At 46.2% G+C, this 24,270-nt stretch overlaps 1 protein-coding gene across 2 annotated transcripts in view; it reads left to right on the top strand.

Annotated features, from left to right (window-relative positions):
• The window catches only part of SRGAP3 (SLIT-ROBO Rho GTPase activating protein 3), a 465,786-nt gene extending 442,929 nt beyond the window's left edge, over positions 1 to 22,857 (top strand). For both annotated transcript variants that reach the window (XM_078661676.1, XM_078661677.1), the window contains 2 exons: positions 10,321 to 10,648; positions 16,046 to 22,857. In XM_078661676.1, the coding sequence (XP_078517802.1) occupies positions 10,321 to 10,648; positions 16,046 to 16,462 (745 nt within the window). In that variant the 3' untranslated portion in view covers positions 16,463 to 22,857. The remainder of the gene's footprint in view (positions 1 to 10,320; positions 10,649 to 16,045) is intronic.
• The last annotated feature ends 1,413 nt before the right edge of the window (positions 22,858 to 24,270 follow it).

Here is a 24,270-nt window from a genome sequence, read left to right as displayed (position 1 = left end):
TCCCAAGAAAAAAAGATGGAAAAGAAACAAAGGGGAACGAAGGAGGAAAACAAAGACAGAAAAATACCACAAAGAGAGAAATAATGAACCTGCAAGAGTGAGATAAAAGTAGAGGGGGTGTCCAGTCATGGGTTAAGGGGACCTGAAGTGGATTGACGTTTCCGCAACCTTGGTACTCGATGCACTAACATTTAGTAGTGCCGGCCGAGGCTTCTGATCATAGCTTTGGGCACCGGCACTCATTCTTTTACAAATTAAGCACGCCTCCCTCCCTTAGGTATCCGCAGACCCGGTAATGCTGTACTTTTGCCACTCACCCTTCCATATCCTCTCATCTGTACAGACTTGCCAGAGACGACTGATCTTTCCAATGCTTGATGGCAGCTTTGATATAGTTGCTGCCAGCATGTCGCCTTCTCTCTTCTCTCTTATTTATTTATTTATTTATTTGCTGAGTTTTATATAGCGCGAACTAGACCCGAACCGAATCAGGTATCAGAGCGCTTTACATAGCACCAGTTACGTTACATGAGGACGGACACACATTCATTTTAGGCACGGGGAGATTAAGTGATTTGCCCTGAATCACAGGAGGTTTTGGCGTCGTTACCGAGACTCGAACCCAGATCCCCAGGTCCGAGGTCGAACGCCCTAGCCGTTAGGCCAACTCCTCACTCCACCACCTTATTACACTCCACAATGCCTCCCCAGTATCCCTCGCTGTGGGTATCAACGTTTCATTAAACAGAATTAGGGAAAGGAGGGATGGTCTAATTTATAATTTTGCTTTGAACCCCTGGGCGGAAACAATTTTGTTACTCTTGGCTGGCCATTTATAATTGTTTCTTTGCATTATCCAGTATTTGGGTGTCTTTCATAGATTCACATGCCTGAATCATTCCCCGTCGTCGAGACGGGAGCCTCCGGTATATAAAAAAGTAATGTCCTAGAGACATACATAGAAAAGAATAGGCCCAAAGGTCTCACCTTAGTAGCCTATCCACGTCCTTTTGCAGGAAGGACCAAACAGAGCAGGCCCCAAGGGTCCCACCTTGGTGGCCTATCTGGGTCCTTTTGTAAAAAGGACCAAATAAAGAAAAACAGCCAATCAGCTACTACCTCCTTCTAGAACCTTCCTGCCAGGAGCCCAAGTCTCTCAGATTTTCTACCGCACGTTGTGCTAGGGAGTCTCCACCTGAGTTCTCCTCAGGAATTTCTCTTTTCTTCTCAAAACGAATTTAATTATCTTCTACAGTTATGTCTGATAGTCAGAAGAAGGGTCTTTTCCGAGCTTGTTCCTCCTGCAGCAAGAAAAGACTTCATGTAGAGGATAAACATGAAACATGTTTATATTGCCTCTACCCTCACCATCAGGCAAAGGACTGCAAAATATGTCGGACCTTCTCCAACAAGACCCTCAAGGACCGAGAAGGTCGACTTCTACTTTGGATCAACAGGCTCAAGACCAAGACTGATGACTTGGTGTCCGAAGGTGAGAGTGTGTCTGGAGCGTCACAATTTTCCTTGAAGAGGCCAAGGGTTTCTTCCCCTAGCCCCACAGACACCCCTCCTATGAAGACTTCTAAAAAGTCCTCAGAGGGCAAGACATCTGTGTCTGTCAAGGACCTTCCTGTCCCCAGGAAGCAGCCGCTGGTCCCGACGACGACGACAGCGTCGATGGTGCATTCAGCGCAGAAAATTATCTCGACGTCGACGACGACAGTGTCGACGACGACGGCATCGTCGGCTTCCTCCTCGACGACGAGGACGACGCCTTCATCATCGGCGAGTCGACTTACGCCGTCGACCATCCCGGTCACTCCATCGACGACGAAGATTTCGTCGTCGACGACGAGACCATCGTCGAAGACACCGACGACGACGATGACACCGTCGACGAAAACAACGGCGTCGACGAAGTCTACCTCGTCGACGAGGCTCATCCCGTCGACGGTGGGAAAGCCGTCGACGACGAACACACCGTCGACGGTGGGGACCATGACGTCGATGAAGACACCGTCGTCGCAACCACCGTCGACGAGGAGTAAATTACCTTCGACGAAAATACCTACCACGACACCGTCGACTCCAGCATCGACGTCTACGGGACCATGGAAGGAGTCTGCACTCTTATTCCACGCCATGGATGCCTTTCCACCGCAAGTGAGCCATGTCACGGTCAAAATTACTAAACGGCCTATTACGCCACTTCAGACATCGCCCAGTAGGGTACAACAACTACCTCCGGCCTGTCTACTGCAAGGTCAGGAGTCGGACGAGGACTCTTTTACGCAGGCTACTAGTCCATCAGACCTGGTACTGAAGTGCCAAACCACAGACGAGGAGCCGGAAGAGGAGGACGACTTTGTACAACAACCGGTCCAACCTCCACCCCAGACACAGGTTACTCCTATGGTGTGTCTCCCCGCATCCATCGTCTCGGACCTACAATTCCTCATACAGGATTATAAGGAAAGGTTCCCGGAGAAGCCATCTGCGTCCGCACTTCCAGCTGCACAGGCGCCAGCTCCTTCATCTCGTCATAGGCCAACTCCCCTGGTCATTGACAGGACACAGGTGCCAATTCAGGACGCTCCCTCATCTGACGAAGAGGAGAGGGAACAGGAGGAAGGGGAAGTCGATGACGACCAGTCGGACCCGGATGCAGACCAGGACTATGTGGCACATTCTCCAGCCTCTCCGGATCCACAGACCTCGGAGTCTCCACCCGCAGACATCGGTGGATTCCACAACATCATTGAGCGGGCTGCCAAGAGGTTCCATATGTCCATGGAAACTCAGGAAACTGAATGCTTCCTTTATGACTTCAAGGAACCCACTAAGAAGTCCACAAGGTCAATCCCATGTGGTGACTCAAGCGGCGCTGAAGAACTCACGAAATCCAGCCTCGCCTCTGTCCACGCCACCTGACAAGGAGGGCAGGAAACTGGATGCCGTTGGCAAACGCTTCACTACCACGTCGGCCATGACGGTGAAAGTAGCTAATTCAATTGCACTACTGGGAGGTTACAATCGCCAACTCTGGGCGGACACTGCGCCCTATCTTTCGAATCTGCTGGAGGATCTCAGAGAGGAAGCACATTCACTTCTCTTAGAAGGCCAGACCTCTGCTTCAGAGCTCATCGACTGTGCCATTGATGCCGCCATGACTGGTTTCCGGCAACTGGCAGGGGCTGCAGTCCTGAGGCGACAGGGTTGGCTCAAGGCCACCACTTTCCGCCAGGAGGTGCAAACCAGGATTTTAGATATGCCTTACGATGGCCAGCACCTATTTGGTGAACAGATCGACGCGGCCCTCATCCACCATTAAAAAGGACACGGACACAGCCAAGGCTCTGGGTACTCTACAATTCCGGACCCAGTCCTTTCGTGGCAACAGGGGAAGAGGCCAACCTGCGTACAAAGGTTCCTATCAAAATCAGCCTTCCTACTCATATTCACAGTCCAAGCCGCAATTTCAACAGCGGCAACCACAACAGGGACGACAGTCTTCCTACGGCAAATCCAATTACCGAGGAAAGGGCCAAAAACGACTTGCTGGCAACAGACAATGACTTGTCTCCCCAGCTAGCCCCTCCACCACCACATTCTTTACGACTTGGAGGAAAGCTGACATACTTCCTAAAACATTGGCAAACTATAACAACGGATCGGTGGGTACTCCAACTCATTCGATTTGGACATTCCCTAGAATTCACTTCTATTCCCCCAACGACACCACCTTGCCAACGATCACACAGGCACCTACGATTACTTCTTCAGGAAATAGCTTCCATGCTACAGAAGGGAGCCATAGAGAGAGTTCCACGGGCCCGCAAGGGACAAGGTTTCTACTCTCACTTCTTCCTAATCCACCAAAAAGGAAAGAAGTGGCGGCCAATCCTGGACCTCAGGGCACTCAACGTGTTCCTAAAGAAACAATCGTTCCGTATGGTGACTCTGCAAGAAATTCTTGGTCTTCTGGAGAAAGGGGACTACATGACGTCCTTAGACCTTCAGGACGCCTACTACCATATACCTATTCTCAAAGGGCACAGGAAGTTCCTCAGGTTTGCGGTGGCAGGACAACACTACCAATTTCGTGTCCTTCCATTTGGCCTCAAATCGGCCCCGAGGATATTCACCAAATGCCTATCACCCGTGGCAGCATTCCTTCGTCAGCAAGGACACCAGGTGTTTCCATACCTGGACGACTGGTTGGTAAAGGCACCAAGAAAGGCCGCCGCGGCCTCATCCTCCAGCGCCTGTCTGGATATTTTCCTCCGCCTGGGACTGACCCTCAACACCGCAAAGTCGACTCTGGAACCCACCAAGGTCATCACGTTCCTTGGAGCGACTCTGGACACGGAGCGTGTCAAAGCTTTCCCCTCTCAGGAGAGAAAGGTCAAACTCATCTCCTTGGCCAAGGCAGTGGCTTCGCGGAAGACTCTTACGGTCCGCACGTTCAAGTCCCTCCTCGGCATGATGTCTTCATGCATACTGCTCATTCCCCACTGCCGCCTGAAAATGCGTCCACTTCAGGAGGCACTGACAAAGCAATGGACACAAGCCACAGGTTCTTTCGAGGACCGCATACGAGTCACTCGACCTATTATCAACCACTTGCAATGGTGGACATCACTCAACCATCTGTCAAAGGGTCTGCCGTTCCTGCTCCCAGCAGAACCTCACGTAATAACTGCGGACGCGTCCCTGGAAGGTTGGGGAGCAGTCCTCCAGGAGCTCCAGATAAACGGCAAATGGACGACACAGGAAACCAAGCTCCATATCAATCTGTTGGAGTTAAGAGCGGTCTTCCTGGCTCTACAGGCGTTTCTACCACGCATTTGTCACTCCCCAGTGCTCGCCAGGACGGACAACACCACGACGATGCACTACCTGAACAAACAGGGGGGGACGCGTTCGATCTCGTTATCTCGAGAATCGCAAAGAATCTGGAACTGGCTTCTGGAACATGGAATATCGTTGAAAGCAGAGTACGTCCCGGGCAAGGACAACTTCTTGGCGGACGCACTGAGCAGGGAGAGATCTCCTTCCCACGAATGGGAACTGGACATGGAGGTGCTGGATCGTATCTTCGAGGAGTGGGGCACCCCGAACATAGACCTCTTTGCCACCAGAGAGAACGCCAAATGCCCAAGCTTCGCAAGCAGGCATCACCACTCAGGAACCCTCGGGAATGCATTTTCCATCGCATGGCGCAACGTATTTGCGTACGCCTTTCCGCCATTCCCACTGATACCCAGGGTTCTCAGGAAGATGAAATCGGAACCCTGCACTCTGATCCTGATTGCTCCGTCCTGGCCGAGGCAGCACTGGTTCACGGAGCTTCATCGCCTCTCTGCCCGGCCCCCTCTTCGCCTGCAGCAATTTCCGGCCCTGATCACGATGTCCCAAGGGCAGGTTCTCCACCCGAACCTGAGCTCTCTGAAGTTGTCAGTCTGGCTCCTGACTACCGCGAATTCAGCCACCTGAACATCCCGCAGGAGTGTAGAGATGTCCTTGCGAAAGCTAGAGCTGTCAGCACTAACAAAACCTACTCACTAAAATGGAAGCGATTCTGTTCCTGGTGTGTGGATCATGGCTTGCACCCCTTCCATGTCACTCCACAGCAGCTGCTGCCATACTTGTTGCATTTTGCGCAATCAGGCCTTGCACATGCATCCGTCAAAGTGCATCTAGCGGCAATTTCAAGGTTCACAAGGACGGCTACGGGCCCATCTTTGTGGGCGGACAGACTCCTCAAACAATTCCTAAAAGGCCTATTCAGGTCCTTTCCACGACCACGACCAATCCCTCCATCGTGGCACCTCAATGTGGTTCTTCATCAACTAATGAAGCATCCCTTCGAACCCATCCATAAGGCAGAGATCAAGTTCCTCTCTTGGAAAACGGCCCTCCTCCTGGCGCTAACCTCCGCCAGAAGGGTCAGTGAATTGCAGGTTCTATCCATCCAAGATCCTTTTCTACAATTCAGGGAGGACAGAGTCATTCTGCGGACTAACCCTCGCTTCATTCCAAAAGTCCCCTCGGACTTCCACCTTAACGAACCAGTGGTGCTTAGATCGTTCTTTCCGAATCCTACCACGGCAGCTGAAAGAACTCTACATTCTCTAGATCTGAAGAGATGTCTTAAGTTCTACATAGATAAGACACAACACTTCCGGAAGTCATCCCAACTCTTTATTGCCTTTAGTAGACCACGGCTGGGCATGCCCCTGACAAAGCAGAGTATCTCAAGATCCTGGGCTCCACGCCCTCCGCCTGGGACGACTCCTGGTGGCCCCCCGCCCTGGGCACCGCACCCAAACCGACGGACCACGCACGCAACCTGGGCTTCATCCTGGACTCCTCCCTCTCCATGACCAGACAAGTCAACGCCGTCTCCTCGTCATGCTTCAACATCCTGCGCATGCTACGTAAGATCTTCCGGTGGATCCCCACCGAGACGAGGAAGACGGTCACCCAAGCCCTCGTCACCAGCCGACTGGACTACGGCAACGCCCTCTACGCCGGAACCACCGCCAAACTCCAGAAGAGACTCCAGCGGATCCAGAACGCCTCGGCGAGACTCATCCTCGACATCCCCCGACGCAGCCACATCTCCGGACACCTGAGAGATCTGCACTGGCTCCCGGTCAACAAGAGAATCACCTTCCGGCTCCTCACCCACGCGCACAAAGCCCTACACGACCAAGGCCCGAGCTACCTCAACAACCGGATCAACTTCTACACTCCCAAGCGCCTCCTCAGATCAACCAACCACGCCCTCGCCGCCGTCCCCCGCATCCGAAGAGCGACAACAGGAGGAAGATCCTTCTCCTACCTGGCCGCCAAGACCTGGAACTCACTTCCGACCAATCTGCGCCTGACCCAAGACCACCTCTCCTTCAGGAAGAAGCTCAAGACCTGGCTGTTCGAGCAGTAGCGGCACCCCCCCCCCCCTCCCAGCGCCTTGAGACCCTACGGGTGAGTAGTGCGCTCTACAAATGACCTGATTGATTGATTGATTGATTGATGGATCTCTTCTGCGATCACCTTTTGTCACGACAAGGCCGGACAGCCTTTAGACTCACGAGTCAAAGCTCATTCGACGAGAGCCATGTCCACGTCTGCGGCGCTGTTCGCTGGAGTGCCGATCTTGGACATCTGCAGAGCGGCGACATGGAAGTCCCCGCACACCTTCACCAGGCACTACTGCCTGGATACTGAGCTGATGAAGGATGCAGCAGTGGGCCGAGCAGTGCTTCGCCATCTATTCCAGTGAGGTGAGCCCTTCTACATCCCTCCATCCTTTACTGGTATGCACATTCTCTTACTGTATTTATATGCCATTGCATTTTGTGCTTTATAGTCATGTGATATGTATTATCTACATACTCATACCTGATGTTCATACAGAATGTGCATAATGTATTGCTCGCTACTCTGATTCAGGCATGTGAATCTATGAAAGACACCCAAATACTGGATAAGAAATGCGTTACTTACCTGTAACTGCAGTTATCCAGTATTAGTGTCTTTCATAGATTCACATGCACCCTCCCGCCTCCCCTGGCAGGGCTCACCTTTCTCTCTAATGAGTTTACGCCTAACTAGCTTGGTGCGTACGAAAATCTGAGAGACTTGGGCTCCTGGCAGGAAGGTTCTAGAAGGAGGTAGTAGCTGATTGGCTGTTTTTCTTTATTTGGTCCTTTTTACAAAAGGACCCAGATAGGCCACCAAGGTGGGACCCTTGGGGCCTGCTCTGTTTGGTCCTTCCTGCAAAAGGACGTGGATAGGCTACTCAGGTGAGACCTTTGGGCCTATTCTTTTCTATGTATGTCTCTAGGACATTACTTTTTTATATACCGGAGGCTCCCGTCTCGACGACGGGGAATGATTCAGGCATGTGAATCTATGAAAGACACTAATACTGAATAACTGCAGTTACAGGTAAGTAACGCATTTCTTATGTGTTCAAAATGAACAACTCTGGTAGCTGAATCTTACTTCTGTGACATCACTGCAGTAGCTAATTGACTTAGTAATCAACTGCAGTGTCTACTGATACTTTCCTCTGCATACCCTTTGTGCTTTTAACTTGAAGAAAAGATGTTTATTTGATAAATGTATACAATATTAATAGATACATATGCAAGAAAACATAGGGCCTGAGTCACAAAGTTAACTTACACATTTTGTATAGTGATTTACACTTTTGGATAAGTTTACTACTTTTGTTTATGCACAAAATCCGAGTTAAAGTTACTGTTAAACAAACACAGTAGTAAGTCCAGCACCACGCATGGCCAAATATTGGTATTGCAACACCTTTCAATAGAAAATAATGGAGATAGGGCATTAAAATAAAACCCTACAGCGAAACATGTTAAATCAAATTATTTAAAGCAGTAAAAATCACAAATAAGTACAATTAAATGGAAAATGTAGTACATATTTATTACTTAATTGTAAAATATTTCCATACCCTAGTTTGAATAAAACATTTATTTAGCAATAATTTTTATGAACATGTGACTAAACTATTTTTAATTCATTCTATACATCACTCTAATAATTGTTAATACAACTAATATTTTCTTTTTTAATGTAAATTAATATAGTTCCCTTAATTAACGATTTATTTCAAAATTAAGTTTATAGTGCACAGTATTTTTTTATTTTTTTCTACAATTAAAATAAAAGTATACGAATAATTTGCATAAATATGTAATATAAAACGTGTTTTAATGTTTATATTCAAGTTTAATATTTGATTTACATTTCCCCTGTACTTTACATATTGAGGCAATTTAACATTATTTCATATGGGCATTAAGGGCCCGATGTAGGTAATTTCGATTTACCTACTCTTAAATACCGAATCATACCGGTTCGGTATTTAAGAGTAGGTAAATATGAAGTAGGCAGATGTAGGTACATTTTCTTTTTAAATTACCGAATCTGTATGATTCGGTATTTACCGAATCGGTAAATACCGAATCAGTATTTGCCATTGATTCCTATGGGCCTTGAAGCCCATAGGAATCAATGCCAAATACCGATTCGGTAATTACCGAATCGGTAAATACCGAATCCTGTCAGGGGGAACGGGGTGTCACTTTGACACCCTGGAGCACCCCAATGTCAGGCTTGTGTGCCATGTGGCACACATACATGCCCTAAGGGCATGTCTGTGTGTCACATTTCATAGGTGTACATGCACAGATGTGCATGTACACCTGATTTCGTTATTTACCATGCAATAGTATTACATGGTAAATAACGAATTCTGAGGGTCCTATGGCACTGTTTAAAGCGCCACCTACATCTGCATTTACAGATTCGGTATTTTTACCGAGTCTGTATTTACCAATTCGGAATTTTTACCGATTCGGTAAATACAGATTCGGTAAAAATACCGAATCTGTAAATACATGCACCCTACATTGGAAAAGGCCGTTACCGACCGGAAAATGCCTACCTACATCGGGCCCTTAATTTTAATTCTCCATCTCCATCGTTTTTTATGGGAGGGTATTGCTATACCAATGGTTGGCCATGTGCAGCGCTAAATTTACTTCTGTTTTTTTTACCAACTTACTACTTTTGGCTAATTACAAAATCTGAGTGTAAGTTTACTAGAAAGTGCAAATTACTCAAAAGTGTAAGTTATTGTGAATGAGGCCTTAGATTTTAGCAGTAAATGTGGGAGGGACACAGGAGTGACTGGAAAAAATGGAAATGCTACAAAAGGAGTAAGGGGGTTTTGGATAGGGTCAGGGAGGGATGTCACCCACCCACAAAAGAGTAAGGGTCATATTTATGAAGTTTGCGGCTCAGAGCAGCGCAGCGAGTCAGCACAGCAAGTTGCTGTGCTGCCCTGCATCACAGGGGAAAGGGCAAGACTGTCCCTTTTTTATCCAATGCAGCACATGCCTGTCCTTTTCCCTTGCACTTGTGCCTTTTTGGCATCCTAGCACCAACGCAGGCACCCTTGCACTGTGGTGCAAGGGTGCTTGTGTTGCATGCAGGATTGTTTTTGTTCGTGGCACTTATTTTTTGCACTACTGTTTTTTGCTCGAACTGCATTCTTGCATCTAAAACGGATGCAAGGTTTTTTGCACTAAAATTTAGAATTAATGCAGTTTTTGTCTTTGGTATAATTTAGTATAATTTTTGCAAAATTTCACTTAAGTATGTGAAAGCAAATTACATGAATTTTGTACATCCCTGATTAACATTCTGTATTTTCTTATGAATTCTGAGATGCAACAGAGAATAATTCAGTTCCCATTCCTTCATCTTTATTTACAGGGTTCGACTACGTTCTGATGGGGCTGCCATACCACGCCGCCGGAGTGGAGGTGATACCCACAGCCCACCAAGGGGTTTGGGTCCAGGGATTGACACCCCTCCCCGGGCAGCTGCGTGCCCGAGCAGTCCCCATAAGCTCTCTTTGAACCGGGGACGGATGGAGAGCCCAGATAAACGCCGTATGGCTACGTTTGGAAGTGCCGGCAGCATCAACTACCCTGAACGTAAGACGCCAATGGATAGCCACTCCTTGAGGTCCACCTCTGGGTCCACTCGGCACAGCAGCCTGGGCGATCATAAGTCTCTGGAGGCCGAAGCTCTTGCCGAGGTCAGTGTCCATGGGGGATTCATATTCCTTCTCAATACAAATATATACCTTAATGAGAAATGGTGGGGTAAAATGATGTACTTGAATATGCAACACTTTTTATAAAGCAAAAAATTATTCAAGGAACAAACCAAAATCTTCCTACTAATTTAGTTCGCCTTTAGTGTATCCTGCTGACAAACCTACTAGTCCACTTATGTTTTTAAATTATATCATCCCTTTTTTCTGAAAAATTACTGGACAGAAAGCCCTATACATTCCTTTCCATCTATTTGTATGAAATTCATCCTGCTGACAAAGCAAAGGACCAGTTATGCATACCACTTATTTTATTCAGATGACAAAAAGTCGTATCACATTACTTAAAATATACTTCTTCATTTCTTGGTTTGAGAAGTATTTGCAGATTGTCACTCAACTTCACAGGTTTATCAGAAAATCCACAAATTAGGGAGTAGAGCCTTGCGTAAAGTGCAATTACATTTTCTCCTCTGAGCTTTGATTGTCAACTCTAACGTCATTGGCTGATTGCAAAGCTCTGTGAACTGCCTGCCATCTTACACTAAATTAAATTTAAATTTGCAGATTTATATAGCGCTGCTTATCACCTGTGAGGGTATCTGAGCACTGTCCTTCGGCACAGGGAGATTGAGTGTTTTGTCCAGAATCACAAAATGTTGAGCCAACGCTGAGACACGAACCCGGATCACCAGCTCCTGGGTCGGCAGCTCCGGCCGCTGATACACATCCTCTTCCATCCTAAGGGAGTATTAGGTATGCATGGTATGCCCATGGTTGCAAGTACCTTCAGGTCAAATGAAGGAAGCAAAATGGCTGCCAAAGCTTAGATCACTCACCCTGTGTGATGGGGCTAACAGTGAGTGCGGCAGAATGTTTGACCCCCATGCATGGTGTTTCTATGAATGCAAAGGAGCCATCTGAAATGGAAAGTGAGCATTGTTTGACCTAGGGTGATGTGGACCCTGGAGCTGGAGTGGTCCCAGTGGCTGCAGTGTGGTTCTGTGTTGAAGTAATCCCAAGGGGAGTGTTACTCTCTATCTGGTGGGCTTGCCGCAGGGTAACAGTAGACTAGTTTTGCAGAAGATTTATCATGTTGATAAACAACAAAAGAAGGGCAAGGAAAACATTTTCAATCATGTTATGCAGATATATAAGAGAGCACTATCACCTGGGAGGGTATCCTGGTGCTGAGCAGATGTGAATTTAGCCACAGCTAGGGCCTAGTGGGACTACTCAAAAAGCCAGGTCTAGTGGCAGGTTGTTCTATGCTTTAGGAGTGATGTAGGAGAAGGCTTCATCTAGGTGTCGTTCCCTCACCTGTTGGCTAACAGGTGGAGTCCCATGGTGATGTGCTTTTTCCAAACATCACGATTTTGATCTTGTCTGTGTTTAGCTTTAGGCAGTTGGTCTTCATCCAGTTTGCGACATCAGTGTTTACGTTGAAGTGGGTCTGGATCTCAGAGGATCCATGCGGAAGTCCGCAGATGAGGTTGCAGGCATCCGAAGTGTATGGTGTGAGACTGACTGACTGGGTCCAGCGAGGAAGGAACAGATCCATCAGAGTGCATGTCCTTGGATTCCGATATCATGTAGGCTTCGGATGGAGATGGGGTGGGAGACTGTGTCAAATGCTGCGGAGAGGTCCAGAAAGATGAGGGCCACCCTGTCTCCTCTGTCCAGAGTTATGTACATGTCATCCCTGGTGTCGATGAGAGCAGTTTCCATGTTATGGTTTAGTCTGAAACAGACCTTGCCCAGTAATTGTAGCAGGGAGATCCTTCTGTAGTTGGTGAGCGGTGAAAGGTCCACAGAGGGCTTCTTTAGCAATGGAAGGGCAGTTGTGGGTTTTCAAGCATGTGGGAAGGTCACAGAAGAGATTAAGGCATTCAGAATGGGTTGAGCATGGAACTGATGGGTGCCGAGGGCAGTCCTCTGGAGCAGGCATGGTGGAGGCAGGGGTCAGATGGGCTCCAGAGTGGATGTACATCATGGTGGTGGCGGTTTCTTCTAGAGTGATGTTGGGCCATTTGGTTAGCATTGGTTCTTTGAATAACATTGGGAGGCATTTGGCGAGGTCTGTTGGGTCCAGTTGCATGTTGAATTTGCTGTAACTTGCGGTAATTTTGTTGCTGAAGAATTGAGAGAGGTTGTTGCAATGGTCCTGTGAGGAGGTGATCAAGTTGGAGGCAGCCGCTGGTGATGTGAAATCTTTGATAATGTCAAAGATTTCCCTGCTTCTGTTGGAGATAGCATTGATGTGGTCCACCAGAGTGGATCGTTTGGTGGCAGCATCATAGGGGAGATTTAAATGTGCCTGTAAAAGAATGGCTATCGATACCGATAAGGACCTGGCAACTGAAGACCTAGCAAAAACCAAGAGTTAAGTGAATGGCTTTTTTGGACTTGGTTAGAAAAACTTGAAAGAATTAGAAAAGACTTCTGCTACAGTGTCCTCCCATCTAGACAGGATTGACAACAAGGTTTTTGGGTATGAATCACCTGTAAAGCTGGCAGAGACCAGGATAAGGAAGTTGGAGAGCTGATTGGCCCAAGTGGAATCCGAACACTAGGGCCTTAGAGAAACTCAGACCAACGTGCAATGTGCTCTACCAACACTTGAAAGCAGGATTGAGGTGCCCAACAATGGAAGGAGGGTATCCAATATCTTAATCTCAGTGCTCTCTCATGACCCCAGAGAAATCAATTGCAAAAGTAATACAGTCCGTTTAGCTGAACATCTAGCCCCTTCAGGTGTGCTACTTCTGAGTTGGCGAAGAAGGGTTGACAACCCCTCTCCAGATTTTGGAGTCCCAACCAAGTGACATATAGTGGGGCTGGTCCTAACCTTCCAGACCCTATCTTGAAGAAAATTACTCCAGTTGAACACAAGTAAATTATGATATTCTGGCTTTGTCGCATCCACATGTAGTACAGTAGGCGAGAGCTACTGGTAATTCAAAAGGAGATTTTGGGTATGGGGCTATGGCCTCCAGCTGGAGACCCGCAAGGCTAAGGGTATCTTATGGGGGCAAAACATACATTTTTTTCTTACAAGGAAGGGCCACAAATATTTCTAGACATTATTAAGAGTTGTGTGCACATGGGACAACTCTCGGACACTGGTGCTGATGAAGTTGCATGATTTCTGTACTGTTAGCTCTACTTGAACCCTGTTGTTCATCACATTGGTGGTGACATGGGCTTGCAGATGATTCCGTTGGGTATTATGGCTGAGCGGTGGAAAGCATGATCTTCTATAGTCTCTCCTCCCATGCTTCCGGCCTTTCTCTCTTCTTGTCTCCCTTTCCCGTATGTCCTTCGCTCTTTTCTCCCCCATACCCACACTCCCCACGTTTCCATTATATACCCACCTCACTTAAGTTAATGTTTTTTGATACATACCCACTACTGTTTGGTAGGATTCCTATGAAAACCATTTCTGGGTAATGTTGTTCCATCTGTGTTGCCGACCAGCACCGGAGAAGTACTTTTGGCTGGGGAAATGTTCCTTATCAGTGGTTTGTAGTATTTGTGGCATTTGTAGTGTTTGGTAAGAGTAGTTGTCAATAAAAAGAGTATAAATCAACTAAAATGAGAGATGATAAACTGAGAATTTTCATTTGCCGGGATAGAATGTGAAATAGAAAGCAGGCTTTGCTCAATAACATCTATAAACTGTGGTATTTCTGGTCAATGATCAAGTCCACCAACAGAGTATGATATTGTGAAAAGAGAATGTTAGTTCCAATAACAGAATGTGATTTTGTCTGTATGGAGTACCTTATTCCACAGACTCAGGGTGGTACAGCAGACTGGAAAATGCTCAACTCTACAGATAGCATGGGTTATAGCCAATAAGGAATCCCACTAACACAATGAGATCTAGCCGACCGGGAATTGTCAGTTCCGTAGATAGAATGGGATGTAACTCTTACGAAATACTTAATTCAACAGAATATAGCTGGTGTCGGTGAAAGGAATGTTCATGTGCACAGGTAGAATTGTATGTAGCAGCCAGAGCTTCAACAATAGAATGTAATGCAGCTGACAAGGATTTCCCTACTCCACAGACAGAATGTGATGTATCACACACAGAAGATTACATCCCACAGAGAGAAAGTGAGGCACTGGAGAGGGAATGCCCAACTATGCAGACAGAATATCATATCCATTGTCAATCCCAGAATGCTCTGTTGGACTGGTGCCGTGGTACTCTGTTGGCTTGTCACAGACAGGCCCAATGAAGATATCAGACTGAGAGATGAGGTCCACACTGTAGACATTACATCCTCCTTAAGTTGTGGCCTCTTTGTCACTACTAAAGTGATCCTTTAGACACCTTCAGGTCAGAACTGTAGTTAAACAATGGATGTATGTTCAGGATCATAACCCCAAACCTCAGCCTTTTTCCATCACTGCATGAAGATGTAAGTTATGGATGGATTCATGGTTCGTCGAGTGATTGGGGCATTGTTATAGAACATTGTGTTCTGCAGCGTTATATTTTTTGGAATAGAAAGATTTAGGAACTCATTTAATGCCTGGTGGTAGAGACACCCAAATACTGGGTTGGTGGAACTATTAACTCCACTGGCCCAGCTGCAGCTGACCCTCCGCATGCAAACTTCACCAGCTGAGAGAGGGACTTATTATCACCAGAATCAGTCTCGCTAGCATGGGGGGAAACCAGCTTCCTCCCCAAAAAATATATACATGGCAGTTGGTCCACAATCTCATCCCATTAGTTCTTTGTTTTCCATATACAGACTCCTAAACATGATTTTGTCTTTGGGAAATAAAAAAGTTATGTTCCTAGGGTTCCCAGTTCATGGGGGTATTTTTTTTATTTTCTTTGCCTGGGGCTGACTTGGCACTGCGTAGTAGAGGCCACCCTGAATAGTCTACCTCCTTCTCATCTGCCATCCCGCATTCACCCCGTCTCCCACCCTGCATTCCAGCTGTCCCCCAATTCCACCATGAGCACTCTTACAAGTGGTTATGCAGAGGAGAGGGAATTTCCTACATCAAAGCTGGTGGCCTTGCTGCCTTTGAAAGCACTGATTTCCTCTGGCATGAGTCAAGTGAACTGAGATTTTGGCAGACGGGACGTCCCGTCAATTTTTGACAGATATCCTGTTAAAGCCAACCCAAAATGAAGCCCTTAGATAACAAATCTCACAATGTCCTTTGCTCTAAAACAAAACTGGGGCTCGTAGTTCAGTGTAACTCAAGGGTGTGTTGATCTTCTATTTAAAGTTCTTACTGCAGACCCATGTGAGGACTAAGCGGGCAGGAGTAGTTTTGGGCACACGTGGATGGGAGTGATGAAACTGTAATTATGAAGAATTAATAAGATCATTCTCTCTCTATTGGCAGGACATTGAGAAGACCATGAGCACAGCTCTCAATGAGCTCCGGGAGCTGGAGAGACAGAACACAGTGAAACAGGCCCCCGATGTCGTGCTGGACACACTGGAGCCCATGAAGGGACCACCCATCGGCTCAGTAAACTCGGAACCCGCCAGCCCGCTACACACCATTATGATCCGGGACCCTGATGCTGCCATTCGGCGGAGCAGCAGCTCCAACACTGAAATGATGACCACTTTCAAGCCGCCCCTCTCTGCTCGCTTGGCCGGGGCGCAACTTCGACCGCCTCCCATGAGGCCAGTCAGACCAATCGTGCAACACCGATCTAGCAGCAGTAGCAGCTCAGGAGTGGGCAGCCCCGCGGTAACGCCAACAGAGAAGATATTTCCCAACAATACTTCTGACAAATCTGGTACAATGTAGCTGGGCCAAGTGACTACATAGAAACCTTTTTTTAAAGGGAAAGCCACTAAAAAATCAGAAGATATAGATACATCTGGAAACTTTGGAGACGAAAAGTGCTGACTGTGGTATCAGTATCTAGGCCTGAGGCCTAGTAGCAGTGTGGAGGCCTGAGGCCTGTGTGCATGTCCAAGGCTTTGTGATGGGCTGTAAGCCTGAGGCCTGCCAGTAGTGTGTAGGCCCAAAGCCTAGTGAAAGTGTGTGGGCCTGAGGCCTAAAGACAGTGAGCTAGCCTATGGCCTTATCCTTGTGACCTGCTGTAGGTTTAAGGCCCGCCCACCTTTATGTGTGTACATATATATATATGTGTGTGTGCGTGTATGTGTATATACGTACACACATTCATATATGCGTATTTATGGAACCACGTAAACTGGAACACCTAATGTGCATAGACTAAAAGTGTACAGTGGTATAACATAGTGTGTTGATTTTGGAGACTATATAGAATCTCCAATGCAGTTCATTTGTATTTTTAGGTTTACCTCAGAAACTGGCCCTGTCCGTCCCCATTATAGGTACTTTTTCATCTCTGTGGAGGATAAGAACATTGTATCCTTTAAACGCGGGGCGGAAGAAGATAAGTATGGTAAGACAAAGATGGCGCCCTGTGGGATCGGAACAGGAATGCTCTTGTTAGCCCCAGTGGGAATCTGGGCCACCGAAGATCATTCCAACATGCAGTGAATTGAATGCGATCGGGGGAGATCCACATTTCTCGACACTGGACGTGCTGAGGGCTGCAGACCTTCTCAGCCCGCAACTGTATACCGCCACAGGCAAGATGGGTGCACTCCCGCCCTGTGAATTGTTTGTAGAATAGGTGACTGTACCTTCGGCCTCAAAGTAGCACAGTCTTTCAGGTCTAAAGCAACAAACCTTGGGAACATTTAGCGGTTGCGGTGGTCACAATACAGACATGCCGCGATCCGAATACTGTGGTATAGATATATATAGAGAGAGGTTAACTTATAGTTTTGAAATATTTGATTTGTTTTGTGTTCTTTCTACTAATTACCTTTAAGAGTTTGAGTCTGAACTGGTAAGAAGGGGCAATTCCATTCCTTGAGATGAAATTGCACTATGCAGGCATGCTTGGGGATGGGAGCGAAGGGAGACGCGTCCCGGGTTTCCTCCCTTCTGTCCTCTTGCACGAAAGGTGGGATGTGTAATGAAGCATGAGCCATATTTGACATTGGATGTTACAAATCTAATGGATATTATTTGCACTTTCTTATACTATACAATACAGCTTATGTTTACGCACACATACAGCACCCACCCTCACTCCCTGCACAGTAAATAACAAGGTTTCAGAGGGGTCTTCTACAGTTTCTTTCCTGTGGATTGGAATCAGTTCAGATACGGTGTCAGGCAGCGCACAGGAAGTCTTTGGTGCCTAATATTAGTTATAGCACATGTGCCAACCGATATTAGACTAGCCGTTGTAAACCCAGAGCAGAGAATCTAGCCCAATGCGAAACAAGGTGACGCAAGATCTCTCCTATGCGCATAATCTGAAGTCACCCCAAGGCGTTGTCCCATCCACAGTCTGCTGAGCCAGCAATGTTTGCATTGGTTTTACTTCTTGCTTTCCTTTCTGATCATACCTTGGCTCCCTCTTGACATCATGACATCATATGCCTCCCTGGAGGAGATTCAGCTTGCAGACAGGCACACTCATATTCAAAATGGACAAATAGAGGCTGACACTGGAAACCATACAAATGCACAAACACAGCTTTCCTTCAAAATGTTGTACTTTTCTTAGAAGTCCTCAAACTGTACACATTTCACATCTTCAATTTATACGGTATTTATTTCCTTTCATTCACTAAGCAGCATTGAAGATCCCAGAATGCTTTGAATATGGATTGTCAAACAAGGTCAAGCCACCATTTGACCCCAGTCCAGTGGATGTAGACACTGTGGATGCCTGTTGTACACCCACTGACGTTGTCGGAAGCTTGACAGTGATTGGTTACATATAAGTGCTCCCAGCAGCATTTTGGGATTTTTTTTTTAATGAATTCTGTCACTTCTGGATTCTGTTTTATTATAAGTTGATCTTGACCTTTGGCGAATAACCCTTTTGGATTATGTGATGTATAGCTTGGTTATGTATAGATCCTTTATGCACAACTACTTACCCCGTGCCTTATTTACCTGGAAAAGTTTACTTCTTCCAGTCAAAAACCTTTCCTTGCAAATTTGCTGATTCTGCTAAGCGCCTGCAAAGAGCCAAAACTCAGCATGTCTTGGCCTGAGGGACAGTGAAAGCGCCCCGCAGCATCTTGGTGTAAACACCTGCCTAGAGAAGAGTAGCTTTCCCACTCCCCCAAATAACCTAAATTCAAGGACACACTATTTGTTTGAAGCAGGCATATAGTTCCCTAAAAGACCTCTGAATTACAGTTTGCAGTATTAAGTCACTTTATGGAATAGGTGCTCTTAGGGAATGACAGGGGTGTGAGTGGAGTCCTCTCCACCACAGAACAGTGTTTCTCAAAGGAGATTGTGGCAGATGTGTAAAAAGGGCGCCTCAGTGTAAGGGAGACAGTGGACCAACAGAGGTGGCCTTTTTATGTTTGCAAAGCAAGGTTTGTTTGTGGTTTACACGTCGCCAAGTATGCAAGGCCACATCTGACCCTTGTTTATGGAGACTTGTTTGTCCCTGCCAGGAGTGGGGTGTACCTATAGGGGTACCCATACTTAGGAGAGGGGTGAACCTGGAATGGTACCCACACTTGGGAGAGGGGTGAACTTGAAAGGGTACCCAAACTTGGGAGAGGGGTGAACCTGGAAGGGTACCTGTCGGCACTATAAAGTGAGTGACAGGTGGGAAGGGGTGTGAGGAGAGTGCCTTGGAGATCCATCCACCACTTCTGGAGAGTGTGCTGGAAGTAGAAAGGTGAGTCGAAGCAGCCAGATCCCACAACAGTGTGAAAAGCCGCCAGGGTAACAGAGCGATCAGTGGATAGAGGACCTTGTGAGACACTAGGGGGCTTATTTACAAGCTCCTTGCGCCGTCCGTGCGTCACTTTTTCCCATGCTAAAAGAGACGCCGTAAATAAGCCACTAGGTGCTTCAGTGCTCACTGCTCCTCTCAAGAAGAGAAGTGCAGGATCTCTGCTTCTCTGTGTACAGAACCTCTAGGGTTGCATCTGTGTTTTGAATTCTTACCATTGTGTCCTCCACATCTTCCCAAGAATCATCTTCAATAGGCAGCAGTGCCGGCTTCCCTCTCATGTACACATAGGTACCAGGGACTGCTGTAGGGCAAGCTCCGAACTTCTGTCAGGAGGGGTACAGCACAGGTTGTGGCAAGCATCCCTGGCACCTTCAGGATGGGTACAAGAAGGACTGTAATAGCACAAGCTTCCCACATGTCCTACACACAGAACTGTTGCAGCATCAATACAATGTCTTCTCACAAGAAGAATAAGTGCAGCACATCCAGCACCCATGCAGACATGTTGTGGAAAACCTAACGGGTGCATCACAGACAGCAGCAGTACAAGCTTTCCACAGAACCATCAAGACATGCAATACAGCCCGCAGCAGCTCAGCCTTCCTTAAAAACCCTAACTGGTACAGCACAGGAGGCAGCAATGGAAGCTTCTCTTTGATATATCAAATATACAACCAGACGCGAGCAGCGCAAGCTGGCTTCCCTTGATGACCAGGTATGTTACAGCCACCCAGAGATCTAGATAGAATGAACGGGTAGAGGACATGTAGCAGCACCGCAAGACAGAGAAGGTCTTTCTTACATGCAGAAGGTGTACAGAATGGACATCATATATGCAAGCTTCCTTCACACAGAACAGGTGCAATAGATGCAGTTTAAAATCCAGTTGATCAGTTGCAAATGTATTTGCTGGAACCCTCTGCTGAAATGTGGGTTTCTGGGCACTTACTGAACACACCAACCATTCATTGCACTGCAAAGAGCTGTGTAGGTGCGCTACCTGTACACTAAGGAAGTAACACACAAAAAGGCTGGTTTATTATTTGTTGATGCAGTGCAGCTAAACACTCAACGTTGCCTCACCATTGCACAAGGAGAAGAAAGCAGTGCCGAGCCATATTTATTCAACATTCCCTGCCACTGTTCTCATCCCCGCCACTAGTGCACAAACAATCTGCCTAGTGCCAAGCACAAGCTTTGCACCATGGTGCAGAGATGGGTGTGTGATGTGTATTGAAAGGATTCCCTTCCAAGTCAAAATCTTATGCTCAGGCCAACTGTAAAACAAGCCACACATTGGATGTGTGCTGTACAGTGCAGCACAAATGGAAAGTGTGCAATGTTTGGGGAAAAAAAACATTTCGCCACCTTAGCGCCTGCTTTAAGGAGGCATAATTTGTCAATGCAGATGGCAATCTATCATAGATTGGCCTTGGCATCAAAACCTATAGGTGCTTTCGCTGTACCCCCAAGTTCCAAGTTCATTGTGGTATTTGCTTTACTTCACTTTAAATGACTTATCACTCGTACAATCTCCTAATAAATCTGCACTGAAGTGTAGCAGTGTAAAGGTCCTATGCACCTACAGGTACACCTCGATCAGCACCCGTGCAGTACCCGTGCACACACAGAACCGGTTCAGCAAGCAGCAGTCCTGCAGGCATCCACTGTGCAAGATGTGCAACAGCAGTGCAAATGCCATTTCCAAGAGTGGGCATTTGTAAGTCAGGAGCTGCCCAGCCCCACTTAACATTCGGAGTAATATATGCATTTAAAACATCCTTAATGCAAATAAGAATACACCTTCCTTAATTAACAGGAGGCCAGGCTTTCCCAGCACAAAGAAGAGCAACCATTGCACAGACAACGAGTAAAGCATGTACATGAGGAACATTAATAGAAATGTCACTTGCATAGGCACAAAAGAGCAAGAGGGTCATAAGTATGAGTTTCCATCTCAGTCAGAGTAGGCACACCAAAGGCAGCAGTAGTACATACCTGCACACCACACAAACACAGAAAAGACAAGGCACAGGTAGTGTGTGCGGTGCAAGCACTCGCTACATCCCACAGGTGTAATATGAGTAGCAACAATGCAAGCTTCCCAAACAGAATCTGTGTCAGCACAGTCCTTGCACATGTGAACACACAGTGGCCCTCTCCTTGTCTCACACACGACCAACCCTCCCTCACTCAAAGCATAGGATACAGTAGCAGGAGGTGCTTTCTTCACACTGTAAACAAACTGCACATTTGGATAAGTATGCCTCTTTTTCAACCATTCTTTTTTTTGCCACTAAGTATGATATTTCCATATTCTGATATCAAAAATTGTTCATACAAGTCAACAGGTGAACAAGACATTAGGGATGATTAAAATATAGTTGTGACGTGGCATGTAAGAAAATGTTTGAAAACACATGACACACTTGGTTGCTTTCAAACTTCTTCCCCTGGCCCACTCTTGAAGGGTCTCTGAATAGGCCCAAAAATGTCATTAATGTTTGATGCATTGTTTAGCCACTGGACAACCAAAGTGATAGCAAGAACAAATTTGCATACACCTAGCTTAGCATCATGAAAAACACAGCCAACCACCATGCAGCCTAAAATGAAACAGGGTTTGAAAACATGCAACTCTTCATTGAAATTGAATCCCTAATGTGACTCAGCAGTCAGTTTACTGGGGAGTGGGGAGACTGAGGATTGGCAGTTCAATTTTAAAGTTATTTTCCCTCCACATGTATTAATATATAAAGTAAAACCTAAGAGTTATATTTATATCAGTTCATGTTTGGAAACATATCTACTGCACGCACAAGGCACGCAGGGAATCTCGGCGAGCAGCCGACATAGCCCACACTTTGATTGGAATTTTGAGATCAGGCTGTTTTTTATCAACTGACTTCTAAGACTAGTGCCACCTCCCTGGCTCCACCTTATGTACAGACTGACATAAACCCTATGTAATGGCCTAATCCCTACCCTACCCTACCCACCCTACCTGATCTCAATAGTGCACTTCCTTATCTAGCCTGAAGTATATAATACCTGGAACATTTTGTGCACCCCGGAATGTGTCCCTAACTAGTGATAACGCAGGCTCCCCAGTATGGCCCTATAGAACCCATGCTGAGGGCGAGCTGCACCTTTTATTGGCTGTTTCTGTTACCAGGTACCATTAGAATAAGCGCTGATTGGCTGTCCCTGTGTACTGATTGATGTCATTCCCATGGATGTTGTTGCTGTAATGTATGATGATGTCATTCAGTCAGAGCATCTGATTGGATCCCCTCTTATGTATGCCAATGATGCCATGTAGATCAAAGCAACTGGCTGGACGTGAAACTGTCCAGTTCAATAAACAGCATAAATTTTCTTAGAATTTGTGTCGTTCCTTGTCGTTCCGAAGATTGCTGCAGAGTCTTGCTTATTGGACAAGAAAGTGTTAATATTACGAATACATTGAAACCCACCAACAGAACTGCTTTTCATCATATCATGTACCTGTACAATGCATACTGTAAAGTAGACTGTTTCTGGTGCGATCAAGAGGTGTTGCTAAACAAGCTGGTTGTGCAATTTCTTTACCCTTATTTATTTTTTATTTATTTTTGTGTTTTATAGAGCGCGAACTTGACCCGTGAGGGTATCAGAGCGCTTTACAAGGTATACAGTGGTGAACAAAAAAAAAGTTTAAAGCGCAGAAATATACATAATAAACAGAAAGGATGGCAAGGGGACAGGGTACAGCACGAATGCAAGAGCCAGCACTATGAAGATTGACAACCTGTGACGCCAACATGCGTAAAGGCCCTCTTCTGGAAAAGATTGGAAATTGTAAACATTTGTGTTATATGTGCTCTAAATGCATTGCGACACATTTAACATGAATTGGCTGTTTACTGAAATATGCTCTTACCACATTATAAATGCAGTTGAATCTCTATAATACACAGGAATGTTCTCGCCATTACTAGTAGCAAACAGCCAGGGCTAACTTCTCAGCTTTTGATGCTGCTAAAGTTTTACATCATAGTATTGCAAATTTAAGGTACATTTGTAGTACTCTCCCGACCCCGGGTGCAGTAATAAAATAAGAGATTAATGGTATTACCGTAACTAAGCAAGAGCAGTGTAACAGTGAGGGCAGTAGCGTTTAATAGGCAAGAACACTCAATCAGACAGGATTTATATCAAACATGATTTAGTGCTGCTATTCACCCGCAAAAGAATCCAGGTTCTGAGATCCAAGCCACTCATACATTGGCCAAAATAGTTGGCTTGGCTGATCGAGTTCATCAAAATCATTTTACATATATTAACATATATATTTTTTCATTTCATTTATTTATGATTTTTCATATAGTTCCTAGAAGGCCCAGGTGCAAGACAGTGCTTTACATACAAACATTGCAGTAGAGGCATAAAGTGCTAACTCAAATAAATGGTGATGCCCATAAAGTCAGATAAGGAATGAGTAACTTATTAAAAGAAATTTGCAAACAGTATTGATGATGTTCATAGAAAACAAATTGTGGTTGAGAGTATGTACAGCGGGTTATTGCAAAATAGACAACTTAAGACAAGGGGATAAGGAGAGATATGCAAAATGTAAGAAATCTGAGAAGCAGATTTAAAAATAGTCTTCAAGAGGGAGGTTAAGGACATTTAGAAAGAGGTGAGCTAAAAAGTGCCGTATTCATCTTGGGGAGTGTTAGAGGGAGTGTAGGAGGGTGATGGAAAACTAAGGCTGAGGCAAGGAAAGGAAAAGGAGATTGAGTTCCTGAAAGCAGTA

This window comes from Lissotriton helveticus, chromosome 9 (assembly GCF_964261635.1).
Source record: "Lissotriton helveticus chromosome 9, aLisHel1.1, whole genome shotgun sequence".
NCBI classification, from domain to species: domain Eukaryota; kingdom Metazoa; phylum Chordata; class Amphibia; order Caudata; family Salamandridae; genus Lissotriton; species Lissotriton helveticus.
This window is presented reverse-complemented; position numbering and strand designations above follow the sequence as displayed.